The sequence below is a fragment of the Pocillopora verrucosa genome, chromosome 2 (genome assembly GCF_036669915.1).
Source record: "Pocillopora verrucosa isolate sample1 chromosome 2, ASM3666991v2, whole genome shotgun sequence".
NCBI lineage: Eukaryota > Metazoa > Cnidaria > Anthozoa > Scleractinia > Pocilloporidae > Pocillopora > Pocillopora verrucosa.
Window position 1 is genome coordinate 19,634,733 of NC_089313.1, and position 14,759 is coordinate 19,649,491.

The 14,759-nt window shown below is 39.2% G+C and overlaps 3 protein-coding genes across 4 annotated transcripts; all 3 read right to left on the reverse strand.

Annotated features, from left to right (window-relative positions):
* Positions 1–775: 775 nt before the first annotated feature.
* LOC131790745 (counting factor associated protein D) lies at positions 776–7,006 on the reverse strand. The gene is made up of 10 exons (XM_059108010.2): positions 6,418–7,006; positions 5,674–5,846; positions 5,131–5,371; positions 4,539–4,728; positions 4,171–4,265; positions 3,721–3,849; positions 3,368–3,459; positions 3,114–3,272; positions 2,745–2,934; positions 776–2,493 (listed from the first exon to the last, which is right to left on the reverse strand). The coding sequence occupies exons 1-10, from the start codon at positions 6,695–6,697 to the stop codon at positions 1,217–1,219; spliced, it is 2,826 nt and encodes a 941-aa protein (XP_058963993.2). The 5' UTR covers positions 6,698–7,006; the 3' UTR covers positions 776–1,216.
* A 423-nt stretch (positions 7,007–7,429) lies between these two features.
* On the reverse strand, positions 7,430–11,008 carry LOC131790750 (uncharacterized). 2 transcript variants are annotated; one of them, XM_059108017.2, is made up of 6 exons: positions 10,912–11,008; positions 9,947–10,035; positions 9,580–9,684; positions 9,363–9,476; positions 8,737–9,008; positions 7,430–8,489 (listed from the first exon to the last, which is right to left on the reverse strand). In XM_059108017.2, the coding sequence occupies exons 2-6, from the start codon at positions 10,011–10,013 to the stop codon at positions 8,184–8,186; spliced, it is 864 nt and encodes a 287-aa protein (XP_058964000.1). In that variant the 5' UTR covers positions 10,014–10,035; positions 10,912–11,008; the 3' UTR covers positions 7,430–8,183. The 2 variants fall into 2 exon arrangements, with proteins under 2 accessions (XP_058964000.1, XP_066018402.1); XM_066162305.1 differs by having other exon boundaries at positions 9,947–10,038; positions 10,912–10,996.
* Positions 11,009–11,923: 915 nt separating this feature from the next.
* LOC131790751 (Golgi-associated plant pathogenesis-related protein 1-like) lies at positions 11,924–14,727 on the reverse strand. Its single transcript, XM_059108018.2, has 4 exons — positions 13,600–14,727; positions 13,375–13,482; positions 12,732–12,797; positions 11,924–12,519 (listed from the first exon to the last, which is right to left on the reverse strand). Exons 2-4 carry the CDS (start codon positions 13,433–13,435, stop codon positions 11,936–11,938), a joined length of 711 nt encoding a protein of 236 aa, XP_058964001.1. The 5' UTR covers positions 13,436–13,482; positions 13,600–14,727; the 3' UTR covers positions 11,924–11,935.
* Between the last annotated feature and the right edge of the window lie 32 nt (positions 14,728–14,759).

Consider the following 14,759-nt stretch of genomic DNA (forward strand, 5'->3'; position numbering starts at 1 on the left):
TCTAACTCCCAAAGTGACCAAAGCAGAATTTCTCCCTACAACATCAACACGATATCAAGCAGACAAGTGATGAGAATGAAGACAAATATAAATTAAGGGATTATTAGTTGATCCAATACCAAATACTTAGAACTAACATTATAAGAATTGTACGGAAGACAGTAAGGAGAATTACTAAATAGTCGGTGTAAAAGGGTAAGGCACCGGTGATATGAATGACATTTCGGAAGGGGAGTACTAGACCAGTGCCCAGTAACATTCGTCACAATTTCTTTAAAAAAAAAAGGGAGTTTACACCAGATTAAGTCAGATACCAACTGAGTTTTGAAGATCAGGTCACATGGCGATGAGCCAATCCAATCTGCCAATCACTGTCTTAATTAAGGAACAAAGCCATTCTACTTCATGTTTTAACCAAGTCACCGGTTAGACCGACAACTACGCATCAAACCTACGTTAGTAGTTATAACACATTAAACATGTTCTTTGCTTTCTTTTCGTTTTGTTTCTTGTTTGTTTGTTCATTTTTTTTGGTTATTTTGATTCGGATGGTAACATTCGGACTATTTTGTCCGAACACCGTTTGCCTTTTACCCCAACATGTTCACGACTTTGATCAGGGTCAAACGTAAGGCAGCATTGAGGATGACGACGGCCTGAATGTAGAGGAACTAAACTCGATACGTGAACGATGCAAGTTCCCTTGAAAAAGGTAACCTATGAGAATACGAAGAATACTGTATAAACAAAAATAAAGTAATTTTATTTTCCCATTTCTTCCTCTATTATACATATTTGAGAGGCAACAATAAATCGAGTATTTCTAGCCGCCATTTGCAGCCTGGTCAATTCTTCCACGTGTAGGCAGCAATATACTGCTCAATCAACATCTAATAATTTTCAGCCATTATTTTTTGGACTGATTTGTTTGTTATCATTCATGTTGTTGCCAAAGGAGCAATTCAAAACATTTTATTTCTTAAGTGGTGACTTGCGAAACTATTTTTAACTTGAAGAAGCACTCGAAGTATTAGCTCCGTAAGAAAAAAAAAGTATGAAAGAGCCAATAATGACCCAACAGGAAGAAGAGATGAGCGAGGAAGGAGAATATTTAAAGATACTGCAAAAGAAACACGTGGAAAGAAAGGAGGGTAGAATTTATCAGGATACGTAAAACCTAATTTCATCTGTCGTAGCAGGCGTAAAAACACTATTGTTAACCGCGAAGTCTTGTGTTCTTCTTCAGGCTGGATGCAATGACTCTTTCAAGATTTTCATAAATTTCTTGTAATTTACCGGTGTAATGTCTGGGAGGTTTGGCTGGGCGTGGTCGGCTATTAAGCTGCTTCGTTCTCTTCGTTGCTGTTGTTGCTGTAACTTTTGTAGTTCTCGTTGAATCAGTTGATTGTGCTTCTGTTCTAATCATGCCATGATCTTTTGCATTTACTGGTTCATGTGTTTTTGCTACCATTTGAGATGGTAAAGTCTCTAAATCATTTTGTATTTTATTGTTTTGAGTATCAATTCCTGGAGCGGCGTTGTTGCTAAGATACCACTGATTCCTGTCGCTAGGATACCATGGATCTTTATCGCTCCTCAATTCATAATTTTTATCATAAGGTGCCGCTAACTCCACAGGATACGAATCATAGGCAGTGTAATCATATGAGGGGATGAAGTATCTTGGCTCGGTATAAGTTCTCGTTTGAGTCCACGCATTATTCTCCTCTGGATATTTATAAGCTGAGTCACGATTACCATAGGGTGAAAAATTCTCGCTCCTGTAAACATTGTAACCCTCGTAAAAATCATTTGCTAAAATTTCTGGTGATTTAGTTAACTGTGGCGTTCTATCCGCATTATTTCCATCTCTTTTTAAATAAAAGTCGAAAGTCTTAGAGGTAGGTGGTGGAATATCCATATTGGAAGTCTTTCCTGTGCTTTCATCGACGCTTTTCGTTGCTAATTCCTCCTTCCTTGAGTAAATTTTTTGGTTCATCTCGACCTTACCTTTCTCATCTTTATTTACAATTACTTTATTTGATTTATTTCTGTTTAAAGTTCTTGTAGATTCCTTAACTCCAAAAGACTTTTCTCCGTTTTTCCCGTCTGAGTGCCCCAAGTAGTCCTTAGTTGAAATTGAAGTAACTCTTCCCTTACTATTTTTATCACCAGACGAGATCGATTCGCTTTTAGATCCATTTCTGTTTTTACCTGGCCTATGTTGTGCATGTATTTTCCTTCCCATAAACTTTGGATTCAATGGATAAGCATTGTTAATTTTCTCCTTGACAGGAAACTGAAAAGTAGTGTGATTCATTAAGGCCACCACAGGGTTCTTTGTAACTCCACAAATGTTGCCTTTCCATGCCATTTTGATGTAACCGTCAATTCCCCAGGTCGCGGACCACGAATTTTTTACCAACCAATAAGGAACTCCATTCTCTTTGCCATAACCAACCACCAGAACCGTGTGGAGTGTAGAGCTGTTATCTAAAGCGCAAATTGACCAGGAAAAGTCAGATTTCATGGATAACGTAACCTGCCGATTTATGACAGCGTGAGACCTATGAAGCGCATGAACATGAGAACCCTGCCACTCTCTTTTGTCATTCTGAGTAGCATGCAATTGCCGACATGCAAAACAAAAATTGAGCTCAATATCAGGCTAGTTATGGTTGTTTTGTTTTGATTGTTTTCAACAACAAGCACGAGTTTGAAAAACAAATATAGCAGGAACCTACCACACTCGGGGTTATCGTAGACTCCCCAGCTGTAGAACTTCAGAGAGAGGGGCTTTTGATTGATAGACACACAGACGGGACCATACTTGGCAATGGCTCTTTTAAGTGCACTGTTATTGTACTTAGGGACAAAGGCAAAGGCGTCGATTTTTATTCGCTCTTTGAGTCCAATGGTCTCACACGTTCCTTCCTATAATGAAAAATAAAGCGTTCTCCAACGTTTGGTACTTTTTTTATCTTTTCAATAATGATTAATGCTCTGTGTTGATTTGGGTGACTCAGTTTGCCTATAAGTAGTGATAGTTAACTTGGATTTGTTTTTACGATACTCAAACAGAATGCGCAATAACACGCGAATAAAGCCCTTACCTGAGCTAAGTAAGGCCCATAATTCTTTGCCTTCGCTACTCCATGCAGATAAATCCAGCTGAGTGCTTTGTTATACCAGCCTCCCCTGCAGCCGTGGTTCCCAGACCCCCAGGAGCAATCAACTATCTGCTGTGCAGACAGTTCAACAAGTCGACCTGTCTAAGAACGACCGCAAAACCCAAGGGTTAGGCGCTATGATTGATATGAAGGAACAAAAGACAAGGACAAAATTATTTAAGCTGGATGACTCATACCTTCAGGAAATATGCTCCCTCCACGGTTCCTACGGCTCCTAAGGCGTAACACGAACCGCATATCCCTTGACCTCGAACTGGTGTTACTGCCCCTGCAAACAAATTATTGCAAATCGAGTTGGGTTCGTTATGTACGCCAAGATCATACATTTAGTGATCACCTCTGTTTGTAAATGAGGCGCAACCATGCGAAAAAAAAGGAACCATCCCAAATTAGACGAAACCGCCCAAAATGAGACGATTTGTTTGAAATCTGACAATAGTCCCAATATGTGTAAGGTGCCAATTTGGGATGTAAATATGTAAGCGTCTTGACAAATGGACTAAGAACCCTAGAATGAATCATCTCCTACCGAAATCTCTCCAGTCTAACTCATCTGGAATCTCAATAGCCTTTGGTGCCGACATCATATTACTATGGGCTTCATGTTCCTCCAAATGAACACTTCCTTCATGTTCCGTACTGTTATCCTCGTTAGCCCCTGCAAATAAACGAAGTAAAATCAAAGTAAACATCATTAATCTCCCATATCCTTATATTCCACATCACAAATCACCAATTAGTTACATTTCATTGCATTTGTCGTCATCCTGACTTTAACATATTTCAAATGAAGGGGTATATCCTTACGCATATCAAAATTATTTTACACCTTAAGTTCATCCGAGACTGAAAACTTGAATCCAACTGCTGAAATATGGATTGTATCAACCAGATGTGTTATTTTTCTGTAGAAGTAACCTAATTTGAGCTTTACCACAATAATGATTTAATAAGTTGACCAAGCTGCCCTCTGTCATACCTCCATGACCGTCGTATTCTTCGTCGGTAAGATCGACCAAATGGTTCGGAGCCAGTTTGTAAGTAAGATTCTGTCGGTTGATTGACCTGATGTACCTAAAGGAAGTAAAATTCTATGTCTTAGCATAGACATTAAGTGAAGGCCAGAATCCTGTTATTCTCTGGAAAGTAAAGAATTACGAGCACGACGGAGACAATCGCCTTTCAAAACTATCACGCCGCCATTCCTGCTTAAGGAAAAAGGTACCATTAAACACAGGTGACATAGTGAGTACATATAAATTTCACATGGTAATCTGTGATTCACTTGATTTTGCTTTACTCCTCCTCGTGAGTGATCCTGAAAATTCGCTTTACCCTCACTCTTACCTCATATTATGGCGGAAAATGTGCTTTCTCTTCACGTGTTCATGTTTAGAATCATGGACCTTGCCGTGATTTTGGTTGTAAATGTGGTACATCTCATCCACCAGGTCCTCTCCATAAGACATAAACTCACCCATGGGATTTGATACAAAATGAGAGTCTAAAGAGTGTGACCAGTTGTAGCACCATTGATCTGAAAAAAAAGGACACTCCTGTAAAACACAACTACTCACGCATAGCGCTGGAATACATGGCTGGGGTTGATTGAGGTTGAGTTACGCTCTCACTAACACACTACTACCGAAAACTGCTTCTCCTTTGTAGTTATCCTTTTAAGAATAACAGTCTCTCCCCTTAACCCCCCCCCCCCCCCCTTTCACCCATCCCAGTATTTCGCATTGTTTTCTTAAAGCATCACTGGTAACCGTTTATTATCAAGGAGGAGAGAGGGGCTATGGGATTGAAGTGTCTTAACCGACAACACAAAACAGTAAAAAAAAGGAAACAGAGAAGGTAAGAACAAATGAGCTTTAAAAGAGTTTTGTAAAATAGAAATAATTGCATCATGGACTACAGGATCTAAACGACAACTGACCTTTTGGTAACTCAAACTTGTCCAAGTCAGGTTTCCATTCTTCAAATGAAATATATTCCAACACGTAACTATCATAATAACTCGCCATAAGACTATCATAACCCTTCATCTCATACCGCACGGGATGGACTGGTCCGATCTTGCTGACCAGGAGAGTGTGAGTATTCAGCATGTCAAAGACAAGGTAGCGGTATTCCCACTTTGTGACAGGCGTGCCCATGTATACTTCCTCACCTGCGTACTGTGGGAGAAAAGAGATTAGCCAAATGTCGAGGTAAAATAGTTCAGTATGGCGATTGGAGTCAAACCAGGAGCTCAGTTTAATGTAGCAATGTCAAATCTAAGCTGTTATCTTTTTTCGTAAACTTTCGAAGGATAACATATTTCACGTCACTATTACGACTCTAGTAACATATTTAAACCTCTACATTGAGGAATAATTTACAAAATTGTTCGAGGAAATCTTAGGTTCGAGCTATGAGAGAATCGAGTGCTGAATAACAGGTATGGCATTTGTTTAATATTGGTGTTGAAGTGTCTAACCGTAAAGTAGGTCATGTTGGGCACAATAGGCTGTGGTATAATTGGCCATCCTTTGTGTCCCTCAAGTTTCCAGCAGCCGATATAATTACCATCTTTCTCTGTGTACATTGGTACTACTTTGAATGTCACCCCATATTCGCCAAGGTCTGCCCTTTGGTATGTCTTGTCCGTACCTTTAAGATATAAAAACAACATCAACAATATCAGAAGCTAAAACCCACTTTTGCTGCTGACAGTGATTCATGGAAGGGAGTGATTTTCCTTTTAAAGGTGTTGTTTATGCTGCTTCTTTTGTACCATTCACTGTCTATTGGTATGGAATGCCTGGGAATTTTAGTTCTACATAAAATATTGTCCAAGAAACATTCACGCATGAAGTCAACTTTACGTGACTTAAGTCGATGTGTAATGGTACAATTCAGCGCGCAATTTTTCGTTCGTTGTATTTGAAGCTATCTCTGAGATACGTTCAGGGAAAGGCACAAAAGCTCTCTGATCGTCCAAAATATCAAAGGCAGATTTCTGGATGCACGGACGAGTACAGACCGGTATCCCTGTGAATAGGCTGGTGAAGTAAAACGTGGACCCGCGCCCGCCCAACTTACCCTCTAAGAAGAAAAAAAAATGAAGCAGATGTACAGCAATACACTTTTCATCAACAGTTTCCCTATTAGACTCAGAAGTTAAACTGAAGAGTGAGTAGATAGTTTAAGTGCCATATGAACATGTTACTTGGTCACATACCATAATAGTAGTCAATTCGACTTCTGTTCAATTCTGACGTAAACCAAATTTCAAACGGCTCCACGATCTTGCTATGAGGGAGAAAGAGCCTTCCGGTAGCATGGTAGTTCTTAGGGAATTTGACTTCCAAATGCGTCAATTTTTTCCCCTTCCCCAATGATCTTCTCGAAATGACGAGTTTAATATGACGACCGTAATAATGATATATCTCAGCAGTAAATAAACAAAACATCACCAGTCCTATCAAACTCGTTATCATAGTGTTGATCTGAGCGGCCATCACCACCACTGGCTGAAATGTTACTTTGACGACAATAGTGGTGTTGTGCAATCAGCATCTGCTCGTCTGAGTTTGGATACTCGATGCAAGACTCTCTACCATGTTAGGATTATATTCTCTTCGGTCAGCCATGAGCACTGATGCTATTTTAAGAAGTGACGAATGTTGTGGCCTCATCGCCTCTTTGACCATTCGTAGGCAATCAGAGAGATAAAGATCAATAGAGAATTTTCTGCTCAAACTCACACTTGACATTCACTCTTTAGTTTTCCATGACACAAGAAGACCTGTGCCTAGATAAAATTCATATCTGTTCGCATGCTTTGGCTTAATGTCATCCAGGACAAGTATAAACGGTTTTGTATTCATCTTACCCAACTGGTGTCCAACAGGTGTTTTGCCGGCTGGTCGAACAGTATAGCCGGCCATGGAGAAGCAATTCTCTTCTCTGTTGTTTATCAGATTTTAGAAATATCTTGCTTGCATTAAAACGAAAACACTTTCTTTAGGATGAAAAGAAAATTATTCGCCAATCATTGAATGTTTTTCATGACGCCTTCTTTTTCCGGTTTAGTTCCTTCTTTAGTTACTTCCGGTTTAGTATCAATTCTAAGGGCTGGAGACGCATGCGTACTCAATCACACTCGCCTGGAGCCCCACCCTGCCGAAACGTAGATAAATCAATGGAAATGTAGCATAGATTAATTTAATAGAACCAACAACACAATTTTATTTGTCTTTCTTGTTCACCCACACACCTTTCAGCAACATGATGATCCCCTCTCAGACCCGATAGACAGGCATAAATTGTCCTTTGAAGATGTGAAATAACCAGTTAGTCACAGAACAGCATAGGGTAGTCATCCGCGTGTAGGGCTCTTAAGTACATTTAATTAGCTGGGTACTGTTCTTAAAAAGTATTTTTAACGGCAAGCTTAACTTGTTGGGTGATTACGAAACTTTTGTGATTTTGGCGCAACTCTTTATCACAGAATCACAAACAGGCATGATAGGCACGGCGTAAATACATAATTTAACTAACTGCAGTCAATATAAATTTATAGCCACCCTATTTTCCCGACAATTTTAGATTTGCAAAACAACATACAAAAGAACTCATTTGGATACTTTTTCCGGTAAAAAAATTGATGTCTGTAAACACTCATTATTATTAAGGAAAAGAGCCCAAACAAACCAGATTATCTCGAAGCTAAATCGTACTCACGAGGCAAGAAAATTTCCCTTCAATTTTCATAAAACCAAAGCAATCATAGCGGCCAATCAAACAAAGTAAATTATTGCTAAGAATCAACGGCAACTCAAAGTAAAAATATGCAAACTGCCTGAAGAGCAGGAAAGCCTCAGTGACCTAATCTTGATTCGCGTAGGTTTTCAATTGATTGGCGTGAGTTTCTAGACTAGTCAAAAAGCAAAAACAAAGTAAAACTGATGCAGGTCTGGATTATTTTCGACACTCAAATGAGAATTAATCTAGTTTTTTACGGTTTATGTTGTCTCTACTCTTAGCCATTTTGCTTCTACGGAATATATTTGAGTAGACATCAGGCTTGGCCGCCTCTTTGATCCCAGGCCTCAAGACATTCAGAGACACGCCGTCTCCTACGTTCCCAGGGGGACTGTACAGAGCCACCACAAAAATGTCATTGGCCAAGAGTCCCTTACGTAGAGCACAGCCCATTCCAAAGGACTGTGAGCCTTTCCAAACCAACTGGGTGAAGGAGCTAGTTCCATCTTGAATGTGAGGGTAGTTATAACTATAGTTTTTGCTTTGCTGAGGAGAAAGAAAAAACCGATGAGTCACTTAACCGAAATGATCACCTAGGTGAACTTTAAGGCACCAATCTGTATCTCGCTATACTCAAGTATTATCATGCTCTTCAATCTGGAGCACTCTCCCTTAATCCGAAATATCCCTTATATCTGTTACCTCCATTGCGGGGACACTTTTCTTTTCCTCAAACTCGAGGGTGTCCCCTGAAGGTACAGTAGCGCTATTATTCAACACGCATGAAGCGTACCTGGTACCAGTTATCGGTTGCTTTCATGGCTGCAGTCGAGTCGCATCCAAATTGTACACCGAGGAATCGTTCCACATTCTCTCCCAGACTCTCCTCATCAGGCACCTCAAATCTCTTGGAGTTATCCTTACTGAATTGCTGCACCATTTGATAAGCTATCTTATTGGCCTGCGATGACAGCCTGTCTGACCACCTTAGTGCAGGGTCGTGGTGATACTTGCGATAGCGATTATGGGTGCTTAGAGCTGTTCCTGCAAATTCTATGGGGTTACCTTGAAACAGGGAAAGGAGGACAGAACGGACTAACTTCGCCAAGATGTCTTCGAAATACATGAATACATTAGCCCGGATGCTGAATAACGCAATCTACAGACTAAACTAGTCCTGAAAAACTTGGGGTCGCATAGCTTTTGCTTAAGAACACCCTGTGATTGTTTTTGAAAACTTGCGCCATCCCCAGCCAATAAGAAACCAAACGAAATTCATTTCTTAATTGGTCTCTCACTATTATTCGCGCTACATGTAAGATACTTTTACGTACTTAGTGATCCCCTTTGATCCTAACGTTTTTCTGATTTGCCTTTTAATCGCAAAGTGGTCTTAACAGCAGTGTTTTGAACACTAACCGATCTTAATAGCGTCCGGTCTAAGCACAAATCCCTGAACTCTGTGGATCTGTTCATCGTCAGACTCAGGAACGAGCGGCCCAATAACAGTTTTACCACTACTTCCAAGGATCACTGTCACGAGAACACAGAGAAATAATCATGTTCTGTCTCATCAAAAAACCGAAAAACTTTGTTTTCAGGAAAACATTGAATTTTACATTACTTCATTCCTTACCAGAGTAATGATGTCTCTTGGGCATATTTTTGCGGTAAACGTAAGCAGTTTGTAATTCAATGGATTTCTTAAATGCTTTTGACATCTGGTATTCATTTCTTTCATCTGCAATGCAAAGGGTAAGGAGTCTTACAATGATGAGGCAAAACGCCTTTTGTGAAGACAGTCATCCACTTTAGTAAGTTATTTGTAATGTAACTGTATTCTTTGTTTGTTCCGCGTCACTCTTTTTTTTTTGTGTGTTCTCTCCCTCTTTGTTTCACGAAACCATGTGATCACTTCTGTCACTCCATTGAAAACTTCAAGCTTTATTTGAACAAGTACTTGAACATCCAAGATCTTTAGTAGTTTAACAAAATAAACTAACCTTCGGCTCTCGTAAGGCACAAAGCAGCTTGACAGATCAGTACACTTGTAACTACCATCATCTTCATTGCTTAACTTAATGATTTACATCTGCTGGTATCAAGTGAAATGAAAAGTACGAATGTGATTTGATTGCACCAAGAAATAACTCTTAACTAGTGCTTTCCTATCTATTAGATAGTTGCGACTACAATTCCTTCACCAGCGGTAGGAGTCATCGATAACCTTCAGTTAAGTAGCAGGCACTAAATGATAATCTTACATTTTTACAATACCCACTTTACTATGTCCAACCGAATATGTAAACAGTTAGCCTCTGCACTCGCTTTAAATGTTAGCCATTGTTACTTCCTGGTTTTCTTTTTTTTTTCTTTTTGAACATAGGTGTACTCTAATATTTCACCTTCTCGAGTAGTTTTCTGGTCTATGCGTAAAAGGGGAGAATGGAACTGTTGGTGAGGAATAAGACAAATTTTACGGTTGAACGGAGAGTACGTCAGGCGTTGTTGCAACCTGGTTTGAAGATAATAATTTTCCTCGGAGATTAACAGGAGTTGACGATAATGGGAAGTTTTGGGACTCTTTGCCGCAAACATAAGTAATTCTATCGCTTTTCTGCGCAACATTCCCTAAATAAATGGAATAATGTAAGTGCCACAATAGATAGATTATCCGGCAGTTTCTCGTACAGATCTACAGCAAACTCTTGTAGCTACCGTTGTTTTTAAAGTACTAGAATTCTTAAGCCCAAACATCAGATTTTCTCTGGTCACTGTCCAAGAAACAAACAATTTTTTTCCAAACATTGACATCATCTCAATAATTTCATTCTAAAAGTAAAATAGCGAAATAACGTCTAAACAGTGACCTGTTATCAACAAATGACAAGCTTAAAGATTAAGACAATGTTAACATACTAGACGTCTTTTTTAGGCAGTTACTTTAAGAGGAATGCAAAAGACTAACCTCATTACTCCTATAAGAAATGGCAATTCACTTTGTTAGTAATGAATGACAAATAACTCAAAAACCTCTGCGAAGTAAATTCAAGGTGTTCGCCATTATGCTGATTATTAAAAATTTATCGACCGAAAAAACTTTCACTTAACTCCATTCATTGAACATCGTCACGTCATTACTAAACTTAAAAACAGTAAAAAGATGAAAAAGAAGAAATTATTTCCATAGAGTCTTGAATTGAGATCATTGTAATTAATCAGAGAAAAAATACAAGCATCGTAATACATTTTTTTTACAAGATGTTGCTCCTATCCTTTTTCTTAGGACATTAAATAGTGTTTATATGCATAACTACTGCTTCAGGCGCTCTCTAGATACTTCTTAATGGTGCTTTGAGAATCAGTGATGCTTTTTTAACTATACCCTTGTGAGGAACAGCGGCAGGTGGGCAAAAATAAAAAAATACATCCTCCATGACAAAAAAAAAATTGCGAAGAAAATATCGTTAAATTTAATTAAATTTGAGAAAGAATTAAGTAGGCGTATCATTTTGTCAGGGTCATCGATTATCCGCTTTCTTTCAATTAGATTTCCCGCAGACATTATTGATTATCTACTTAAGCCGTGGTGTTTTGTAATGATTGCAGCAGTGTTGACTGTCTGTATATTCACGACAAAGGACAATCATTCCATTCAATCGGAACTTGAAAATGGTAAGTTCACTAGACATTTAAGAAATCTGCCAACGATGAACTGATTTTTCTTTATTAACTCCTAAAACTTGCTTGCTGACCAATTCCACATCCTCGTTTCACGGGTTATCTTGTATTCGCCTGCGTGAATAAATGCTGTGTTGATCACCGTGGTTGATCAAGAAACGAAACACTTCAGAGCCATTTCACAACGGACATATACAGTACTATACGGGGATGTGTTCTCATAAGGGAGTTACTCTGTGCGCATGCGCAAACGGCGTTCTTCCTACCATAGCTTTTTCAGGGGCGGAGGGAAGGGAAAAAGGAATCAACGTTCAAGCTCGTTTTCGTCTCTTGCGCTTTTGTCTTTCTTTTTCTCGAGTCAAAATTCGTGTTCGTTTGGTTTTAGATAACTCATCTCGTCTTCGGAATATCGACGAATATGCATCGTTAACGTTTTTATTAGGACTGACCACATTTTCCCGAAGAGCGCGCGGACTATTTCCAGGAGGGTAGTACAAAGCAACAACAAATATATCATTGCTTAATGTTCCTTTCCTCTGTGCACAACCCATTCCAACATCCCGGGTTCCTTTCCAAATAACTTGAGTGAATGAATCAGTATTGCTGTTCAGCCTAGGATCAGCGAAGCTGTAATTACTACCTTGATTATACCAAATCTTGGTGGCTTCTTCACCAGCCGTCTCGCAGTCGAAATTAACCGCGGAAAGCCTGGCTCTGTTCTCGCCAAACAAATCAATACCCGGGACCTGAATGGTTCCTTTGAGCGCCATTTTGTAGGCGAGTTTTTGAGCCTGTATGGCTAACTTGTCTGACCATTTGAGGGGTGCAACATGATGAAGAGTACGGAAATTGTTGTGTTCTTCAAACCCATGGCGAGCGAATGTAATGAATTTACCTAAAAGGTGAAAAAAGGAGGTCAAAGGGTAAGACGAAAAACAGGGGTGCACACCTCTAGTAACGTAACTATTATTCGTGAACTAGGTCTTTATCTTTTACGCTGAGAAATCCTAAGTATAGGATCATAGATTTATGATCTAATTTGTCGTTTATAACAAGTAAACTGAACTCATCTGAAGTATAAGGACAGAAGCTTAATCATTTACATACTTTTTAACAGTCCGTTCAGATCTCTTGTTTGTGCTCTCTGTTGGACATTTTTAAACGCTTGTACCCCTGACAAAAAAGTAAGATGTCTTGTCACATTTGTAATGCAAGTGATGTTTAGAGGGTTACAAAACAAAGCTTGCTATTAGACTGTGTCGTAAAACCACAACAGCCAATCAGAACAAAGGAAAATGTTACAAGGAGCAAATGGAAACTCAAGTTTTTGACACCAATCAGAGCGTAGCAAGGTAGAACCCAATTGTATAATTGAATTACTTTCGACAATCAACCACATACGAGTTCATTTTCAATTTTGTAAAGGCTTTTTAGTGAGATTAATTGGTGGGAAACCTTTCAATGGTAGTTTGGCTGGAAAAGAGGGAAGGAGAAACTAAAAGGGAGCATAGATGGTCCACCACGGATTGCTAATTACGAACTTGAAACCAGCATCGTGGATAAATCTATCAAGAGGCACGAGCCTTTTATGATAGAAAACTGTACAGCAGTATTGATGTAATACTGTAGGATAACAGAAACTGCACTGAAGGTTTGACGGTTATCATAAAAAAATGCAACCCCACAAGCAACCAGTTTGTTTAGTAACAAGGGTCATCGAGTGAAATTTTGATGTCTCAAAAATACTTACACAGGTTAAAAAGACTTGACAAGAGAGCAAATGCTACAAATAATGCGGTCGCTCGGAACATGAGAATGTTTCTGATACTTCTCTATCTTTTCAGTGATCACAAACTTTCTGGAAAGAATACAATTAGAAGAATCAATTTAAACAATAAAGATTGTTCTACTTGAAATATTTGCGTACTTTTAACCGTAGACTAAACATGGTAAATTGTTCGGTACTTTTCCCTACCTTTTCCTTTATGCAAGAATTTACATGAAAAAAAAACCTAAGCCATTCTCATCCAGTCAAGAACAGTGCGGAACAGGACCTTTTTCCTCAGCAGCAGCGACACCACCAGTCGAATGGTTTGTGGCCCAAATATCAAATTACTCAAGTTAAGAAACCTGCGTAGCAGTCAGCCAAGAAGCTTATCAAAATTGAACAAAAAATCTGAGTACAATTGTTATATCTGTCTCTGTTTTGTCGTCGACCAGCTTATTTTCAAACATTGGAAATCGATGGTTCTTCGCTGTAGGTCAATAAATAATTAACCGCGAGTTAAAATTTGTCAATCGAATACAGTTATGCCAACTGGTGTCTGTCTGGTTGTTCTATTTGTGAACAGTGTAGGTTACTGAACATTGGTTTGTTCACTGAAGGATTCACTCCTTTTCTTTTTAGTAAGCATCATGTGCACATTCAAAGTGACAGGAATGCTAAGTCCCCTAGACAAATGACGTTTATGAACTGAGTTCTTAAACCTGTTTTTTCTTTTCTTTGTTTTCTTTTGTTTTTGTTTTTGTTTTAATTAATATTAGTCCAGCGTGCTCAGGTTTGAAACAAAAGCAAGGTGACGAAGGACTAACGAAGGGCTACCGCTCGAAACGTCAGCTTTGAAACTCTTTACGGTGGCTAATTAACGTTATCAACTCAGTTGATAAAACCAAATTACCATGGTGACCATAGCCTCATTCGCGCGCGCCTTTGTTAAGGTTTTGGCTAGCATTAGCACAGTGAGCCCCACAAGACTCCACAGGAACCCCGCCCAGGAACCAGGATGCGACCAGATGAGAACTTTGTGTATCGACCTCCGGCCCAGGGCACCTCAGTTTTAAAATTGACGGCTCTTTCGAGTAGCCCCTAGAAATGAAGTTGTCACTGAAATCGTAGCGAGTTAATCAGGTGTAAACGTACGACAGAACTCCTTCCATAACACTTCAAACGAGAAAAATACGTAAATTGCTTGGTGGAACTTTACGAAATAAAGCAGGGTAGGGCTAGGGGTTATCTTTCACTAACGGTTTTGCAAGAGCTATCGCCGCGCCATGGAACGAAACGAATAGGGAATATAGTAGAAACTAGACAAGCTACCTGCTTCCGAAATAATTTATATTTTTCGCAAAAATTTC